The sequence below is a fragment of the Dendrobates tinctorius genome, unplaced genomic scaffold, assembly GCF_039654945.1.
Source record: "Dendrobates tinctorius isolate UK_male_01 unplaced genomic scaffold, ASM3965494v1 ptg000083l, whole genome shotgun sequence".
Taxonomy (NCBI): Eukaryota; Metazoa; Chordata; class Amphibia; order Anura; family Dendrobatidae; genus Dendrobates; species Dendrobates tinctorius.
In genome coordinates, this window is record NW_027361751.1 from 14,091,218 (window position 1) to 14,111,532 (window position 20,315).

The window sequence follows — 20,315 nt, forward strand, 5'->3', positions numbered from 1 at the left end:
ATTAGTAGAGGGAGGAAACACCAGGAGTTCAGTCTTTGACAGGTTCAGTTTCAGATATAGTGAGGACATGATATTAGACACAGCGTTTAGACAATCGCCGGTGTTTTCTAGAAAGGCTGGCGTGATGTCAGGAGAAGAAGCGTATAATTGGGTGTCATCAGCATAGAGATGGTACTGGAAATCAAATCTACTGATTGTTTGACCAATAGGGGCAGTGTACAAGGAGAAGAGGAGGGGACCTAGAACCGATCCTTGGGGGACCCCAACAGTAAGGGGAAGATGAGAGGAGGAGGAACTGGCAAAAGATACAGTAAAGGAGCGGTCGGAGAGATAGGAGGAGAACCAGGAGAGAACGGTATCCTTGAGGCCAATGGAACGGAGCATAGTGAGGAGGAGCTGATGATCCACAGTGTCGAATGCTGCAGAGAGATCCAAGAGAATTAGTATGGAGTAGTGACCATTTGATTTAGCTGTTAGCAGATCATTAGAGACTTTAGTGAGGGCAGTTTCAGTGGAGTGTAAAGAGCGGAAACCGGATTGGAGAGGGTCGAGAAGAGAGTTTTCTGAGAGATAGCGGATAAGACGGGAGTGGACCAGGCGTTCCAGGAGTTTAGAGATGAAGGGAAGATTAGAGACAGGTCTATAGTTAGCGGCACAGTTTTGGTCGAGGGATGGTTTTTTAAGTAGTGGATGTATGATGGCATGCTTAAATGAGAAGGGAAAAATACCAGAAGAGAGAGAGAGGTTAAATATTTTAGTTAGGTGAGGGGTGACAGCAGGGGAAAGGGACTGGAGGAGATGTGACGGAAATGGGTCACTGGTGCAAGTAGTTGGGCGAGAAGATGCAAGGAGCCTGCTTACTTCTTCTTCTGTGACTGGTTCAAAATCAGAGAGTGAGTTCGATGCAGTGGGGGAGGGAGGACAGTGCATGGTATGAGGTGATTGGGAGATAATTTCCTGTCGGATCTGGTCAATTTTTTCTTTGAAGTAATTGGCCAGATCGTCAGCTCGGAGCTCCGCGGTTGGGGCCTGTACTCTTGGATTGAGTAGAGAATGAAAAGTGTCAAAGAGACGTTTCGGGTTATTGGACAGTGAGGTGATGAGGGTGTTGAAATAGGTTTGTTTGGAGAGGTGAAGGGCAGTGTTGTATGTTCTAAGCATAAACTTAAAATGGATGAAATCTTCGGGTAGATTGGATTTTCTCCACAGACGTTCGGCGCACCTGGAGCACCGCTGCAGGAAACGTGTTTGCACCGTGTGCCAGGGTTGTCGCCGTCTGCGTTGTGGTGTTCTATTTATAGGGGGTGCAAATTCATCCAGGGCACTTTGAAGTGTTTCATTGTAATGCTTCAATGCAGAATCAGGACAGGAGAGGGAGGAGATAGGGGCCAATGAAGACTGCAAGTTCTTCATAAGTTTCTGGGTGTTAATGGCCTGTATGTTTCTATAAGTATGGACAGTGGGGGTGACCTGAGCAGCATGGCAGTTCTTGATAGAGAATGAAAGAAGATTGTGGTCAGAGAGCGGGAGAGGGGAGTTTGCAAAATCATCCACTGCACAAAGCCGAGAGAAGACCAAGTCGAGGGAGTTTCCGTCTTCATGCGTTGGAGAATTAGTAAGCTGCGAAAGGCCAAATGAGGAGGTTAGAGATAAAAGGTGAGTAGCAGATGGTGAGAGGGGAAGAGCAATGGGGATGTTGAAATCACCCATGATGAGGGTAGGGATGTCACAGGAGAGAAAATGTGGAAGCCAAGTGGCAAAATGATCCAGGAACTGATGGGAGGGGCCGGGAGGACGATACACCACCGCCACTCGCATGGAGAAGGGGGTGTAGAGTCTGACGGCATGGACCTCAAAAGAAGGGAAGACAAGTGAGGGTACTTGAGGGATAACCTGAAAGGTACATTTTGGTGATAGGAGCAGACCAACGCCTCCACCAGCTCTATTGTCTGATCTTGGGGTATGAGAGAAGTGAAGCCCCCCGTATGAAAGAGCAGCAGCAGCGGTAGTGTCTGACTGCTGGATCCAGGTTTCAGTAAGAGCCAGGAGGTTAAGAGAATTAGAAAGGAAAAAGTCATGAATGAAGGAGAGTTTGTTACACACTGAGCGAGAATTCCAAAGTGCACAATTAAGAGAGACAGATGGCATGCAGGGAATATTAATAAGATTAGAGGGGTTTCTGAGTGTAGCAGTCGGGAGGTTTGACTTTCTATAACATGGGGGACCAGGGTTGGGAGCAATGTCTCCTGCGACTAGGAGAAGGAGGATAGAAAGAGTGAGCAGATGGTTAAGTGATTTGTGAGAGCGTCTCTGATGTTGAATGGTGGGACTGACTGGATCTGTGCAGTTTAACAACGTGAAAAGAGCATGAGTGCTATACATAGGAGAGGAAAGAAGCGAGGGGCCAATGTGGATGGAGTGTAGAGAGTTAATGCCAGGGCGGTGGATGTGTGTGAATGCAGCGGCCAGGATTAAAATTACACAAATGCATATGGTATATATTTGTTGTACTCCAAATGTACAGGGAGTAGATGTATATAAATGTCTTACCTGTCTCCTGCCCTGGCTAACTGCCATGTTATAACTGCCAGTACTTTGATAAACTGTACTTGGATAAAGTGTGCATAAATGCCCCCTGCATAAATGCTATCCCAAAGCTATGTCTGAATATATAGGAGGATAAGACTTAGAACTTTTTTTTTTTTTTTTTTTTTTTGGGCTCTCTCTCTTCTCGTTAATCAATCACACTAAATTGAGACACCAGGACCCAATAAAATGTTGTGGTCAAATAAACACATGTCCAGCACTACATGGATCATAAAGCACTTTGAAAAGTTTCTTGACCTCACAACATAAGGGGACAAGCAGAGTAAGTTGAAAAAAACTATATACCATATAGAAGCTTGCAGAGTTGAAAACACAGAGATAGCATTCAGGATTAACTGCTTGCTGACATTGAATGGAGACACAGGAGTGGATTCAGAGCAGAGATTGGAAAAGCTGGTTACCTGTATGAAGAGAATAGAGATGCGTGTCACATTCATCCATGTTATAACTGCCAGTACTTTGATAAACTGTACTTGGATAAAGTGTGCATAAATGCCCCCTGCATAAATGCTATCCCAAAGCTATGTCTAGCTATGTATATAATATATGGCTGTAAGAGATTAGCAGTTGAAACCAGAAGTTTTCATACAGAATTGCTTAAAGGCATAGTAATTAGTGATGAGTGAGTATACTCGTTGCTCGGGTTTTCCAAAACATGCTTGGGTAATCTCCGAGTATTTTGGTGTGCTCGTAGATTTAGTGTTTGTCGATACAGCTGCATGATTTGTGGCTGCTAGACAGCCTGAATACATGTGTGGAATTCCTAACAAACAGGCAACCCCCACATGTATTCAGCCTGTCTAGCAGCCGCAAATCATGCAGCTGCGTCGATAAACACTAAATCTCCGAGCACGCCAAAATACTCGGAGACGTCCCGAGCATGCTCTGGAAAACCCGAGCAACAAGTATACTCGCTCATCACTAATAGTAATCTTAGTGTATGTAAACTTTTGACTTTGCAGTAATAAAAATGCCATAAAACATTCTCTCTCTCTCATTATTCTTGCATTTGGCAAATATTAATAATTATGTTAATCCTAACTGACCTAACATGGGAAAGGTTTATTCTGATTTCATGTCAGATATTGAGAATAACATGCAGATGTGTCTTTTTATATAGTGTATGCAAACTTCTGGTTTCAACTGTATACATCATGGCATTCTTGCTTTCTTTACCTTTTATACAGCGTTCCAACTTTTTTTGGAATTGGGGTTGTATTATACATATATTCATTGTCTTCTGAGTGCAAGGGGCAGTCTCATTGACTGGAAGGATGAACTCTGAATATTTTTTATTACTATATTCGTATGAGTATAACTTGAACACATGTAAACGTGCTTTTCTTTTCTATATTATAAATTGTCTACTAATTACGAAATTGTAAATGGAATTACTTTGCATGTTACTCTTATACTGGAGCTAAGGAAGAGGTTACCACAATATTATCTGATTACAGTGATGACCCAGTGTTCTTTGATAACATACTGCTGGATCCGCAGTACACTATATACTGTATATATACATTGACTTCATATTATAGGGTGCATGTGATGAAGATATGCTTTATTCAATATCTTGATTTTTTAGGCCATTAGTTTATCTTGGACTGAAAATATTTGCTTGTTTTGGTGTCTGTGAATTTCTAAACTGCTCAGAAGCAACCCTGCGCTCCTGGCTGCAAGTTATTGAGGCCAACTATCATGCGTCCAATTCCTACCACAACTCCACCCACGCAGCAGATGTCCTTCATGCCACAGCCTTTTTTCTTCAGAAGGATAATGTGAAGGTACAGATTATGATGAAGTTTTCTTGTGCAGGGTCCTCTCTCCCACTGTACACTCATTTAGTCATGTATATTGTGACTGATTTTATGTTACACTAGCTGAAGAGCCCGTGCTGCCCGGGCATAGTAACTAACTACGGTTAGTTATAACAAATTCTAATGATTATATCTATATATAAAGCTGAGTGTATAGCCCCGCCCACTCCACAGCCACATTCACTATAATATCCCACATCATCCCGTCAGCCAGAGCTACCGAACTACTACCCCTAATATCCCCTAATATCCCACATCATCCCGTCAGCCAGAGCTACCGAACTACTACCCCTAATATCCCCTAATATCCCACATCATCCCGTCAGCCAGAGCCACCGGACTACTAATATCCCACATCATCCCGTCAGCCAGAGCTACCGGACTACTACCCCTAATATCCCACATCATCCTGTCAAAGCCAGTAAAAATAGAATAGTGAAATTGCACAGAAACATGGTTCATTAAGATCCCAGGTTTTCTATTGATCAGGCTGATATTCTCACTTATCTGCCACCATAAATATCATAGTCATGCTTTTCACCAATGGACAGGCACAAACCTTATACATTAGTACAGTAGAGAAACCGTCATTCACATTTTCATGCACCGTCAACTTGTAATTTGTCCGACTGAGTTGCTCATGGATGTACAGCATCTGTATGCAGTATAGTATCATATTTAATGGGTTGTTATGGGAAAAGCATTATGTGTTATAGGCCTCATACTCACTGGCGATAAAATCGGACGATTGCAATCCGATTTTAAATCGGATTGCACTCTGACCAATGTTAGTGAATGGGTGACATCTCACTTGCGATTTTTTTCTCATCCAAAATTGGTCTGAGAAAAAATTTGCAGCGATTTTCGCCAATACAAGTCAATGGGTGCGATTAAAAAAAGGACCAAAAACAGACCATCCGTTTTCCATCCGTTATAAACGGATACATTACCATTCTGTGGTATAGAACACTGTAAATGGTCCTGTAAATGACTGTAGAAAAATAGTTGCTGGAAAAAAAAAAGGATTGCGAACGGATGTAAAACGGATGTAAAACGGATAGAAAGATTAAAAATCGCATAACACTTGCATAACACTCCACCCTTTTTTCCAGTCCAGAAATCGGACCATTTTTTTAATCGCCAATGGATATGAGGCCATATGGGTATATTCAGGTGAATTATGTGGAAAGTAGCACTTTAAAAAAACTCACAGCATCAGAGCTCAGTAACACATCAATAATGCATAAAAGTGTCTGTGAGAAAATATTAAATCCACATGACATTTAATATGTGCACTTTCCTACATTCATGTGTGTCACTTAATGATAACACACGGGAGGGGGGATTCATTTCTGTCATGTACTCACTGCTCCTTTTTGGGGGACAGATGATGGCGGAGCTTATGTTCCTGGGGATGCAAGATTTCTCCCACCATGTCAGTGTCTGCTGAGGTGTTGTCAAGTGGGAAAACTTGCGCATAGCAACCAATCACAGCTCAGCTACTTTTAACCAGCTCTGGTGAAATGAGAGATGCTTAGTGATTGGTTGCAAGGAAAACTGTTGGTCATAGCAACCAATCACAGCTTAGCTTCTTTTGAACAGCTCTAGTGAAATGAAAGATGCTTCGTGATTGGTTGGTGATACACACACATTGATTTTTATATATAGAGATATAAAGCTGCTTGTATAGCCCCGCTCACGCCGCATAGCCACATTCACTATAATATCCCACATCATCCCATCAGCCAGAGCTACCGGACTACTACCCCTAATATCCCACATTATCCCATCAGCCAGATCCACCGGACTATTAGTATCCCACATCATCCCGTCAGCCTTAGTCACCGGACTACAACCCCTAATATCCCACATCATCCCGTCAGCCGCCGGACTACTACCCCTAATATCCTACATCATCCCGTCAGCCAGAGCCACCGGACTACTACCCCTAATATCCCACATCAATAATGCATAAAAGTGTCTGTGAGAAAATATTAAATCCACATGACATTTAATATGTGCACTTTCCTACATTCATGTGTGTCACTTCCATACCAGGGATCCCTTTAATAGAAGCCTGGGGTGAGAATCAGAGCGCTGAGGGATTTACCCTAACTTCCATACCGGAGATCCCTTTAAGAGAGGCCTGGGGTCTGTACAAAAGCGCAGAGTGGATTTGCCCTCACTTCCATACCGGGGATCCCTTTAAGAGGGGCCTGGGATCAGAACCAGAGCGCTGAGTGGATTTGCCCTGACTTCCATACCAATGATCTTTTTAATAGAATCCTGGGGTCAGATTCAGAGCGCTGAGGGATGTGCCCTAACTTCCATACAGGAGATCCCTTTAAGAGAGCCTGGGGTCAGTACCAGAGCATTTGAAGGCAATTGCCCTGACTTCCATACCGGGGATCCCTTTTTGAGAGCCTGGTGTCAGAACTAGAATGCTGAGTGGAATTGCCCTAACTTCCATACCGGGGATCCCTTTAAGAGAGGCCTGGTGTTAGAACCAAAGTGCTGGATGGATTCGCCCCGACTTCCATAGCAATGATCCCTTTAACAGAAGCCTGGGGTCAGAATCAGAGCACTGAGGGATTTGCCCTGACTTCCATACCGGAGATCCCTTTAAGAGAGGCCTGGGGTCAGTACCAAAGCGCTGGATGGATTTGCCCTAACTTCCATACCAATGATCCCTTTAAGAAGGAAGATGTGCCTATTGGATGGAGGATGTGTGATGTGTATATGGGCACAGGAGGGGGGATTCATTTCTGTCATGCTTGCTGCTCCTTTCTGGGGGGCAGACAATGGCTGGGAGCTTATGTTCCCAGGGATGCTAGATTTCTCTCACCATGTCAGTGTCTGCTGAGGTGTTTTCTGGAGTGGGAAAACTGTTGCTCATAGCAACCAATCACAGCTCAGCATCTTTTAAATAGCTGTGGTGAAATGAAAGATGCTTAGTGATTGGTTGGTGCTATGTAGAGTGAGCTTGGCTGACACACACACACATGCTGTTGCTCATAGCAACCAATCACAGCTCAGCTTTTTTTAACAGCTCTGGTGAAATGAAAGATGCTTCGTGATTGGTTGGTGATACACACATACACACACACATTCAGTTTTATATATATGAAGAATTTTTAGAAAGTTGTTTCAGTTTGCATTTAGGAAGCAAATAATCAATAACAAAAAATTATGTGTGAAGGTCTAAATAGCCTTTAACCATTATGTCATGCACTGGAAAAATGATAGTACCTCTTCACAATGTACCATATATTACCTTAGAGTTTGGGTGCTAGAAAATAAATAAACAGCAATATTAATAATTATTTTAAGCTGTATTAGTGTAACAAGAAAATACTTTATTTAAATACGTTGTCCACTACTTTATCATTGATGACCAATTCCTCAGGATAGGTCATCAATGTCTAATCGGTCAGAGTCTGACACACAGCACCCCCCGCCGATCAGTCGTTCTCGGTGTTGGCAGTGGCAGTTGCCGGCTGGAAATACTCGGATTCAACTCAATAGGAGACGGATGTGTAGTAGCTGGCCGCGATAACTATCAAAAGATGGAGCAGCTCCACAATTGAGCATTTCCGGCCGGTGCCTGCCACTGCTGATGCAGAGAGCAGCTAATTGGTGGGGGTGCCAGGTATCGGACCGATCAGACATTGATGACCTATTCTAAGAGTAGGTCATCAGTGATAGAGTAATGGACAACCTCTTTAATATAAATGAGGTATTTTTCTTCCCAGGACAATCTGATGTGTAGAGATCCAGAGCAATGCTACAAAAAGTACCACAGCTCAGTCCTGAGGTAGATGCAGATCTCTGTACATTAGTAAAGTCAAGTCTTTTAAAAACATTTTTCATACAGACACGTTTTGCATAGTCTACTATAATCAGTATTTACTATTTGCCCTTAAGATCTGTTATCATAGGCAAGAAATGTAATGTGCTCAGTCAAAGAGATGCCATAGAACGAGCCATATTGCACAGTTTACTTATAGGGTCATCTTTTTCCATTAGTTGAGTTTAGGTCCTACTCCATTGGACCCAGGACTTTGATGCAAAATAGTCCTCCAGGAGTTAACACCTTTTATAAAATGGCTTCTTAATGAATCAGGAGCCTCGAACTCCACCCTGTCCCCCCTCATTCAGATCAACAGCCTTGCTGAATCCAGGCCGTTGACTTGTATGGTCATATATACATTTCAGTCTGATCTTTGCTACCATCTGACTCTTTATTATTTTTCTCGTAGACAAGTCTTGATCAGCTGGACAAAGTGGCTGCTTTAATAGCTGCCACGGTTCATGATATCGATCACCCCGGTCGCACCAACTCTTTTCTTTGCAACGCCGGAAGTGAACTAGCCCTTCTCTATAATGACACAGCTGTCTTAGAAAGTCACCACTCTGCTTTGGCATTCCAGCTCACGGCAAAGGACAGCAAATGCAATATTTTCAAGAACATGGATCGGTATGCTCATTTACATATTTTTGTGTTCACTGTCGACCTGAAACTCCTAATTTATAACCAAAGTTCTCAGCTGTTTTCATTTTGAAAGGTTTGGGCAACATTACCAGATTTTGTAAGAGAAAAAAACTAATGACATTGCTTGCTGTGAAACTTCTAGCATACAAGGATTAGGATCCCTTGTCCATATGCAGGATGGGACCTATTTAGCTACTGGATCCTCAGTGAGTAATTAATAGCCTATCCAATCTGTTGCTGGCAGCGCTGAATTAATGCACCAATGGTGCCCATAATTCATGCTTACTGCCCCTGAGAAAAAGTTCATTTGAGCTATGTAGAGCACTGTGTGGTTTCTTGTATAGGATTAGAAAAACATGCCTGGCTTCTTCCAAAAACACTGCCAACCCTGTTTACAGGTTGCATGTGGTATTTCATCTCTACGACATTCACTTCAGATGAGCATAGATGAAACAACCTATGGACTAGGGTGATGCTGTTTTTTTTGTTTAAGCCAGCCATGTTTTCCTAATCCTGGACAATACCTTTTCCTACGGCACAAAGGTGATTCATTATCAGTATTCATGTGATAGATCATCCTTTTTATAAAACTGAACATCTCGTACTATTATGTTTTTCTCTTCTTCAGAACCCAATATCGGACCCTTCGTCAAGCCATAATTGACATGGTTTTAGCCACGGAGATGACCAGACACTTTGAGCACGTGAACAAGTTTGTGAACAGCATCAACAAGCCCATTGCTGCCGAGGAGAACAACTCGAATGTAAGATGTATTATGTGACATGTCTTGCTTGCTCCCTCTGGAATATTAATCTGATCGCACATCAATAATCTTATCAATGTTGAGACATAATGTACAGATGTGTCCGACTTTCTCATTGTCTGGAAAAATTTAGGACAAGTAATCTCCTAGTTGTTTTAATTTAAAAGTGTAAATTATAGGAAAGGTGGCCATACACATCACACCGTGAAACTGTCCTGAGTACAGACTGTGATATGTGGACTGGCCCCCTGGTCTCCTGACCTGAACTCAACTGTCTGATAGGCGTACATGAGCATGTGTAGTTCAGGTCAGGAGATCTGCTCCATATATCACTGTCTGTAAAACACAAATTTGTGAAGCCAGACTTTGATCGATGATTGAACAAATGTTAAATGCATGACTGCCTGTTGAACAATCATCAACCCGACTCAGCCATACACACTTTAGGCCATATAGTCATTCATGCAGGTTGTACATGTTCAATGACACTTGGAGAAGGACAACAATCTTTCTGGGGATGTACACTTACTGGTAACTATTGGATGAAAATTCTAACCACAGCAGATTTCAGTGAAAACGATGATTGACGTTGATCGGCAAAAACAATAATTTATCATTTTAGTGGAAATCATCCATTTTAATCAGCTTTAGACTAACGTGTAGGGTTCTTTAAAAAAGCATTTCCTGATGCAAGGTCATTTATACCAAATGTATATATAAGACTTGTGACTTTGTTATTTTCTTCCTACCACCTGGCATACATTTGTCAAGCAGGGAGCCGGAAAGGCAGGGTGATATACAGTTATGTGAAAAAGTGTTTGCCCCCTTCCTGATTTCCTATTCTTTTACATGTTTGTCATACTTAAATGTTTCAGATCACCAAACAAATGTAAATATGAGACAAAGTTAACACAAGTAACCACAAATTGCAGTTTTTAAATGAAGGTCTTTATTATTAAGGGAAAAAGAAATCCAAACCTTTTGGGCCCTGTGTGAAAAAGTGACTGCTCTCCCTTTTAAAACAAAAATCGACTGTGGTTTATCACATCTTTGGGAAGCAGAGTTCAAATTTCCTAGCCACACCCAGGCCTGATTGCTGCGCACTTGTTCTCAATCAAGAGATCACTTCACTTGGTCAGGCAGGTCCTATTTCAGTAGACCAAAAGAACATCAAAAGCTAGACATCATGCCGCAATCCAAAGAAATTATGGAACAAATGAGAAACAAAGTAATTGAGATCTGTCAGTCTGGAAAAGGTTATAAAGCCATTTCTAAAGTTTTGAGACTCCAGCAAACCACAGTGAGAGCCATTATCCACAAATGGCAAAAACGTGGAACAGTGGTGAACCTTCCCAGGACTTGCCAGACTACCAAAATTACCCCAAGAGTCCAGCGACAAGTCATCCATGAGGTCACAAAATACCCCACATCAACATCCAAAAAACTGTATGCCTCACTTGACTCAGTTAAGGTCAGTGTTCATCACTCCACCATAAGAAAGAGACAAGGTAAAAATGGCCTGCTTGACAGAGTTCCAAAATGAAAACCACTGCTGAGCAAGAAGAACATAAAGGCTCATCTCAGTTTTGCCAGAAAACATCTCGATGACCCCCAAGACTTTTGGGAGAATACGCTATTGGATGAGACAAAAGTTGAACTTTTTGGAAGGTGTATGTCCCATTACAGCTGGTGTTGAAGTAACACGGCATTTCCGAAAAGGAACATCATACCAACAGTAAAACATGGTGATAGTAGTGTGATGGTTTGGGGTTGTTTTGTGGCTTCGGGACCTGGAAGACTTGCTGTGCTAAGTGGAACCATGAATTCTGCTGTCTACCAAAAAATCCTGAAGGTGAATGTCTGGCCATCTGTTCATGACCTCAAGCTGAAGCGCACTTGGGATATGCAGCAGGACAATGATATAAAACACACCAGCAAGTCCACTTCTGAATGGCTTAAGAAAAACAAAATTAAGACTTTGGAGTGGCCTAATCAAAGTGCTGAAATTATTCCGATTGAGATGCTGTGGCATGACCTTAAAAAGGTGGTTCATGCTCGGAAACCTTTCAATGTGGCTGAATTACAACAGTTCTGCAATAATAAGTGGGCCAAAATTTTTCCAGAGTAGAGCTGGGCAAACCCGAACAATAAAGTTCGGTGTCCGTACCGAACACCTACTATTTGGGCACGGACACCGAACACGGACCTCACCTGGAAGTCCGTGTTAATGTTTGAGTTCGGCTGCCTGAACATCGGGTGTTTGTCGCACTGTCATGTGCATGACAGCATGGCAAACACCGCTTCTGATCAGCGGTGAAAACATCCCCGCCGATCAGAGATCTGCGGTTCCCACGCTGTCAAAAGACAGCGTGCGTGTTCAGCTGTGATCGGAGGTATAAAGTTTACATCATGGATATTGATCCCCTAGCCTAAAAATAGCAGCCCGCAGCTGCCAGAAAAGGCACATCTATTAGATGCGCCAATTCTGGCGCTTTGCCCAACCCTTTCCACTTGTCCTGTAGTGGTGACAATATTAATATTTATGGGGTTGATGTCACCTTTGTTATTTTTAAATAAAAAAGTAAAATTGTGTTTTGTTTTATTTCAAATAAAGGACTATTCTGGCTGTGTCTTTATTTATCATACCACTATAGGAATAGTAATGGATAGGTGTCTTATAGACGCTTTTCCATTACTAAGCCGTTGGCTTGATGTCACCTGACAATACAAAGGTGACATCAACCCCACAAATATGAACCCCACTTGCCACCGCTACAGGGCAAGTGGGAAGAGCCGGGCAAAGCACCAGAATTGGTGCATATAATAGAAGATGGGGTCCGGTTTCGGATTCAGGTCCGGGTACTGTTCTCGTATCCGAACCCGAACTTTTTGTAATTTTTCGACTGAACCCGAACATACAGGTGTCCGCTCAGCTGTACTCCAGAGCATTGTAAAAGTCTCATTGCCAGTTACCGCAAACACTTGATTGCAGTTGTTGCTGCTAAGGGTGGCCCAACCAAGGTTTAGGGGGCAATCACTTTTTCACACAGGTTTGCATTTCTTTTCCCCTTAATAATAAGGACCTTAATTTAAAAAGTACATTTTGTGTTTACTTGTGTTATCTTTATCGAATATTTTAATTTGTTTGGTGATCTGAAACATTTAAGTGTGACAAACTGGCAAAATAATAGGAAATCAGGAAGGGGCAAACACTCTTTCATACAACTGTAGACGTACTTCATACAGCTACTAGCACATCCTCACAGAAACCTCGCACACCTAGACATTCACAGACTCTCAGACTCTCTTCTACCTCTGTCCTCCATATCTTCATTCCACAACACAGACAGTGCCACCGCTTTCTACAACACCACCCACACATCAGCCATAGACTCAGTCGCTCCTCTCATGCATGGCAAAGTGCGACAAACCATTAGGCAACCCTGGCACAACAACCTCACCAAAAAACTTCAACAAGCATCCAGGGTCGCGGAGCAGCGCTGGTAGAAAACACTCATGCCAGACGACTTCACTGCTTTCAAACTTGCCTTTAAATCAGCCCTCACCTCTGCTAAACAGACCTATTTCACAAACCTTGTATCTTCACTATCCTACAACCCAAAACAACTGTTCAGCACATTCAACTCTCTCCTCCGCCCACCACTGCCACCTCCAACTCCCCTCATCTCTGCTGAGGAGTTTGCCACCTACTTCAAAAACAAGCTTGACCAAACAAGGCAAACCTTTACAGTTCCACCACCCCAACCGCTCCACATACTATACCTCTGCCCTTCCCTAATAACCTCCCTCTCCAACATCACTGAAGGAGAACTTACTCATCTCCTTTCCAAATCACGCCTCATCACCTGTGCACTTGACCCCATCCCTTCCCACCAGCTCCCCAACCTCACTAACCTGATCATTCCAGCCCTAACCCATCTCTTCAACATATCCCTAACTTCGGGTTCCTTCCCCTCTGCCTTCAAACATGCCACCATAACACCCATCCTCAAAAAATCAAACCTTGACCCAACTGCTATGCCCAGCTATCGCCCCATATCACTGCTCCCGTTTGCTTCCAAACTCCTTGAACAGCATGTCTATGCTCAACTTTCCTCCCACCTCTTATCTAACTCCCTCTTTGACATCCTGCAATCTGGCTTCTGCCCCCACCACTCCACTGAAACTGCCCTGACCAAAATTACTAATGACTTACTCACAGCCAAAGCTAACAGTCAGTTCTCCATTCTCCTCCTTCTTGACCTGTCCTTTGCCTTTGACAGAGTTGACCACTGCCTACTGCTATAGATTCTTTCTTCCCTTGGCATCAAAGACCTTGCCCTGTCCTGGATTTCTTCATACCTTTCTGACCGCACATTCAGCATTTCCCACTCCCACACTACCTCCTCATCCTGCCCCCTCTCTGTCACAACTAGCAGTAGCCGTGGGGGGCTCCTACGATGCCCTAGGCCCCTCGATCACAGCTGGAGGACTACATAGCCTAAAGACAGAAAGGGAAATCTAAACTGCTCCAGAGCAGACCCGAAAGCAAAAGACAGCCCCCCACATATAATGACGGTGAAGCAAGAAGAAAGAACAAAACACAGACAGAAAGATGGACTGAGCAAAGATGGGGCCCAAGCTAGCTTAGATAGGAAAGGACAGGAAGGCTGCTGTCTGCAATCCGTGAAAAACCCTATGAAAATAAGAGCCAACTAACTGACAGTAAAAAAGGCCCTGAAGACGCTAGGCTTCAAAAAAGGCTATGTCAGTACTCAGGAATATTCTGAAGACAGAGCAACAGGCAAAAGGAGATTCAGCTCACCCCAGCAGGGAATGGCAGAATCCAGAAAAGCAAGGAAAACAAAACACAATGCAAAAAGGCAAAGCAGAAATCTTAGCTTTAGATGAGCAGGAATCAGACTGGTTTCCTAGAAGTCCACAGAGAAATCACCCGCAGGCCAGAAGGGCGTCGGCAGCCTTATTTCCAGTCACTAACTCCACTCAGCCAGTCATCATCAGCCCCAGGTGTTTGACAATCAGGCTCACTACCTTTCTTCACCAGAAGAGGGAGTTCCTCGGGCCTCAGTAGTGAAGGGGAAAATGAACTCACAACACAGGAGTGTCTATCAGCCATATCCTCCTTTTTCACCTCTCGCTTCCTAAAACTCAACGTAGACAAAACTGAACTCATTATCTTTCCTCCATCTCACGTATCTTCCCTACCCAATCTATCTATTATGGTAAATGGCAACACGCTCTCTCCTGCACCTGAAATCCGCTGCCTCGGAGTAACTCTCGACTCTGCCCTGTCCTTCATCCAATCTCTTGCCACCTCCTATTGCCTCCAACTCAAAAATATTTCCAGAATCCGCCCCTTCCTCAGTCCTCAATCTACTAAAACTCTTGTACATGCCCTCATCATCTCCCGCCTTGACTACTGCAACACTCTTCTCTGTGGCCTCCCTGCTATCTCTCTTGCACCACTCCAGTCTTTCCTCAATTTTGCTGCCCGACTAATCCACCTCTCTCCTCGCTACTCCCCTGTCTCTCCCCTCTGCAAATCCCTCCATTGGCTCCCAATTCCCCAAAGAATCCAGTTCAAACTACTAACACTGACCTACAAAGCCATCCACAACCTTTCCCCTCCCTATATCTCTGAACTAATCTCCCAATATCTTCCCTCACGTACTCTTCGATCCTCCCAAGACCTCCTACTCTCCTCCACACTTATTCATTCCTCACACAATCGCCTCCAAGATTTCTCCTGAATATCCCCTATCCTCTGGAATGTCATGCCTCAACACGTCCGAATATCCACCATCCTCGGATCCTTCAAACGGAACCTGAAAACCCATCTTTTCAGGAAAGCTTACAGCCTGCAATGACCATTGTGCCGCCTCGCCACCGCCTGAGCTGCCGCCTCATCACCACTAGAGCTGCTGCACCCCCGACCTTCTGTCTCTTCCCCACTATCCCGTAGAATGTAAGTCCGCAAGGACAGGGTCCTCTCTCCTCTGTACCAGTTCGTCATTGTAAATTTGTTGTGGAAATTTGTTTACTGTTAACGATATCTATAACTTTGTATGTAACCCCCCTTCTCATGTACAGCACCATGGAATTAATGGCGCTATATAAATAAATAATAATAATAATAATAATAATACAGCTACACCAATGTCAAAACTAATTATAAAATAACAAAATCATGGCTGTCAGAAAGTGCAGACCAAAATTCTCCTGGGTCATCAGGCAAATCGTTCTGCTACGTATTTATGTATTTTTTTTGCATGTTTGCTAAGGTTTCTTATGGTTTGTTTGCAGAGTGAGGGCAGTGACTGCGAATGTTCCCCCAGTATCAAAAATTCACCAGAAAATCGTATACTCATCAAACGCATGATGATAAAATGTGCAGATGTGGCCAACCCGTGTCGTCCATTGGATTTGTGCATTGAATGGGCTGGAAGGATCTCAGAGGAGTATTTTTCTCAGGTATAATACCTCTTTGTTTTTTAAAAAAAAAACTCAGCAAGTGGAACAACTACATCTTAAATCTTGGGCTAAGGCCGGGGTCCAATGAGCCTATAAAAAATGATCAGTTTCATCCAGAAAACCTGATTTTCATCCATATTGTCAATCATGTGTCCTTTTCATCTGTGTGGCATCCAGGTGACAATCATTTTGCTTCTGATTTTAAACAACATTATAAAATGTACATGATCAAATACAGTTTCCTAGATGAATAATGGCAGTGAAGCCGTGGATCCATCCGTATGGGATCCATTTTTTTTTATGCATGTCTAGTTCATTCTAATCTGACACTTGGAAAAGATTAATACATGCTGCGATTTGATTTAAAGCAGACATTTGGCCCATGTGAAAAAACTGTCTCTTAGCAGCCCTATTGAATTACACTAGTTAATGTACGGTCCGATCCTTACGGCACACGTCTGTATAATACGCTTGTCATGGACCGCACTTGGAGAGCACACACCCTGTATAGCCAATGTGACAATGCACATAGGTGATTTTGCACATGGACCAACGGTCTGCCTGGAGAAAATTTGCAGCATGTCCTACTCTGTTGTGATTTACCGACCAGACTAATGCACAGAAATAGCCGGCAGCTCCTGCACTCATCCGCTGAGCAGGCGAGGACACAGAGCTCCACATGATGCCAGTCATGTCCACAAATTGCGGACTTGACAGGCCCAATACTTAGTAAGGCATCTGAACCCATCCTAAGGGCTCGCTGACACGAGCGTATACATTCCATGTTTTATTGGATAGCACTCGGATCAATCTTATTCAATGGGGCAGTGCCGATGCCCAATTTTATTTTTTTAGGGATAGAATCGTCAGTGAAAAAAAATCACAGCATACTGCAATTTCACTTTGAAGTTGGATGCCACTAACTCATTGAAGTCTATAAGTGCGTGGAAAACATCGCACTGCGCTCGGATGACATTGGAGTGCAGTCTGATATCCAAGCACTCACAGAATGGAGAAGATGGAGGTATTTTGTTCTCCGTCTTTTCCTCACAGTGTGCCCTGATTCTCTTATCCAAGAGAAAATGCTTGCACTATGCTGACACTTGGCTCAAACTCTGATTATAGCTTGATCAGAGTGTCATTTGTATAATGGACCCGATTCTCTCGAATGAGAGAATCTACAACTGTGTAAGTGACCCCTCAAGCTCATTCTGGTTTAGGGCTAAAGCACACAGCAGCATTAAAGGGAATCTGCGAGCATTTCACCTCCTCCTCCTCCTCGACTGACAGCTCCTTTGCCTGAAGTCACACAGGAAAGAGCAGCGCTGGTTGGGGAATAGAGCTGGAGTGACAGAGGCTTCAGATCTAACATAGCTCTTCAACCTCAGGCATATCAATCCCAACGCTGAACTTGTCTTTTGAAGAGCTACATATGTATATAGTTTGGGGGGTAAAATATTGCTGACAGATTCTCTTTAAAACTGCATTTTGTATAATAGAGCTGCAATACAGGTCCATGAGGCCTGCACACTATTTCCACATGTCTCTGATTGCATACAAAAAATTGGTATTGCTTCTAGAGCAGAATACCTCCGTATATGAGCTGTCTGCAGCCTGTATAGCAGAGTACAGAGGCTGTGTGGCTCCGCAGTATACAAGCTCCATGCACTGCTAGGCACACTCTGTGCCTTTGTACACGCACCCTATTTGGGCAGGGAGAATCGATTATTTTTTCATGACACTCTCGCCTCTTTTAAGTAGACGGAGCTTCACTGGTGGGAACTAGGCTTCTCACAGCCCAAAAAATCTACTACAAATTATGCCAGAAATTAACGCCCAAATGTGCGCCAACCTATAGCTAGTATACAGTAGATTTGCTTTTTTTTAGTGCACAGACTGGCCAAAGATGTCACAAAATTAAGAGGCATGTTCCAATTAATGAAAAGCGCTCCGCAGCAAAATGCGACAAATTTATCAAAAGATGTATGGAGAAACTCTGGTCATAAGTAAATATCCAATCTGTTGCAAATGAAATTTAGGAATTGGTAGAGCACTTGTGAGAGGCTGACTGTACAATTTCTCCCCTCGATGGCTGTGTACATGAAATCATAATCAACTACATTCCTCTCTTTTCTTACAGACTGATGAAGAGAAGAGACAAGGCTTGCCAGTAGTTATGCCAGTATTTGACCGGAACACCTGTAGTATACCAAAATCTCAGATATCATTCATAGACTATTTTATCACAGACATGTTTGATGCATGGGATGGTAAGACCAGAGACTGACGCTACTTAGTAAAAGTTTTCTTTGTATTTTGCATCTTTATTTTCGATTGAGGCTCAGTTTTGAATATGTCATAAATATTGGAAAAAAAATAGCAGCCTGTAGTATTTTGGAAGGTAAAATGACTGGCACCATTACTGGAATTCAACAGACCCATTATATATTGGGCCCGTCAATCACTGTTTGAACATCAGATCTGTTTTATACTGGACATGGTCAATTTTGCTTTTGTGTTCCTGTTACTGAGCAAAACAATGGGACTGTAGTTCAAACAGCATGAATCAGAGGTCAGTTTTCCTTAAAGGGTGTCATGTGATTATATTGCTTTAATTATTTAGACAGCCTGAAAAAAGGCAACTCTGCAATTGACTTGCTTTTTCCATCTGCTGTCATTTAGCTGCAATGAGAGCTTTTATCTTTCATAGTGTACAGCTATCTTCCATGTAACTCAGCCACTAGTGCCTGCCCACATCCTAACATACCAGCCACCTCTCTCCAGCCTATTGATTTCTATGCAGCAGTTAGCAGTTTACCTTCCCTCCTTCCCTTTCACCTCTTGACAAGTATTTGTTATAAATCTTGCAAAATCAACAGCCGCCACGATTGGCTGCTTTTAGAGGTCTCATAATTACAGCTCTCACTGTCTGGAACTATGTACTTGTTCCAATGCTCAGTTATCGCTATCTCTAAATACAGTGATAACAGTGTAGACTCCAGAACAAACTACTGACTGCTGAATATATTACAGTAGCACTTGGGCTGAGCTTTATAGTTCTTCTAATCCACTGCTCTAAAAAATAAAGGGAGCACTAAAATAACACATCCTAGATATCATTGAATGAATTATTCCAGTTGAAAATCTTTATTCATTACATAATGAATTGTGTTGAGAACAATAAAAGGTAAAAATGATCAATGTAAATCAAAATTAATATCCCATGGAGGTTTGGATTTGGAATGATACTCAAAATCAAAGTGGAGAATCAAATTACAGGCTGATCCAACTTCATGGAAATGCCTCAAGACAAATAAATGATGCTCTGTAGTGTGTGTGGCCTCCACATGCCTGTATGACCTCCCTACAACGCCTGGGCATGCTCCTGCTGAGGCGGCTGATGTTCTCCTGAGGGATCTCCTCCCAGACCTGGACTAAAGCATCTGCCATCTCCTGGACAGTCTGTGGTGCAACGTGACGTTGGTGGATGGAATGAGACATGATGTCCCAGATGTGCTTGATTGGATTCTGGTCTGGGGAACGGGCGGGCCAGCCAATAGCATAAATGCCTTCATCATGCAGAAACTGCTGACACACTTCAGCCACATGAGGACTAACATTGTCATGCCTCAGAATGAACCCAGGGCCCAGTGCAATTGTATGTGGTCTCACAATGAGTCTGACGCTCTCATTCCGGCACCTAATGGCAGTCAGGGTACCTCTGGCTAGCACATGGAGAGCTGTGCGGCCCTCCAAAGAAATGCCTCTCCGCACCATTACTGACCCACTGCCAAATCAGTTATGCTGAAGGATGTTGCAGGCAGCAGCATATTCTCCACAGTGTCTCCAAACTGTCACTTGTGCTCAGTGTGAACCTGCTCTTAGCCGTGAAGAGCATAGGGTGCCAATGTTGAATATGCCAATCTTGGCGTTCTCTGGTAAATGCCCAACACCCACTTTTGCACACTAGGCCCTCATACCACCCTCATTGAGTCTGTTTATAGCTGTTTGAGCAGACAAATGGATGTTAGTGGCCTGCTGGAAGCCATTTTGCAGGGCTCTGGCGCTGCTCATCATGTTACTCCTTGCACAAAGGAGGAGGTAGCGGTCCTTCTGATGGGTTTTTGCTCTCCTATGACC

At 43.3% G+C, this 20,315-nt stretch overlaps 1 protein-coding gene across 3 annotated transcripts in view; it reads left to right on the forward strand.

Annotated features, from left to right (window-relative positions):
- PDE8B (phosphodiesterase 8B) overlaps positions 1–20,315 on the forward strand; it is a 221,753-nt gene that overhangs the window by 198,806 nt on the left and 2,632 nt on the right. For all 3 annotated transcript variants that reach the window (XM_073584138.1, XM_073584137.1, XM_073584136.1), the window contains 5 exons: positions 4,196–4,394; positions 8,687–8,904; positions 9,548–9,683; positions 16,008–16,175; positions 18,316–18,445. In XM_073584138.1, the coding sequence (XP_073440239.1) occupies positions 4,196–4,394; positions 8,687–8,904; positions 9,548–9,683; positions 16,008–16,175; positions 18,316–18,445 (851 nt within the window). The remainder of the gene's footprint in view (positions 1–4,195; positions 4,395–8,686; positions 8,905–9,547; positions 9,684–16,007; positions 16,176–18,315; positions 18,446–20,315) is intronic.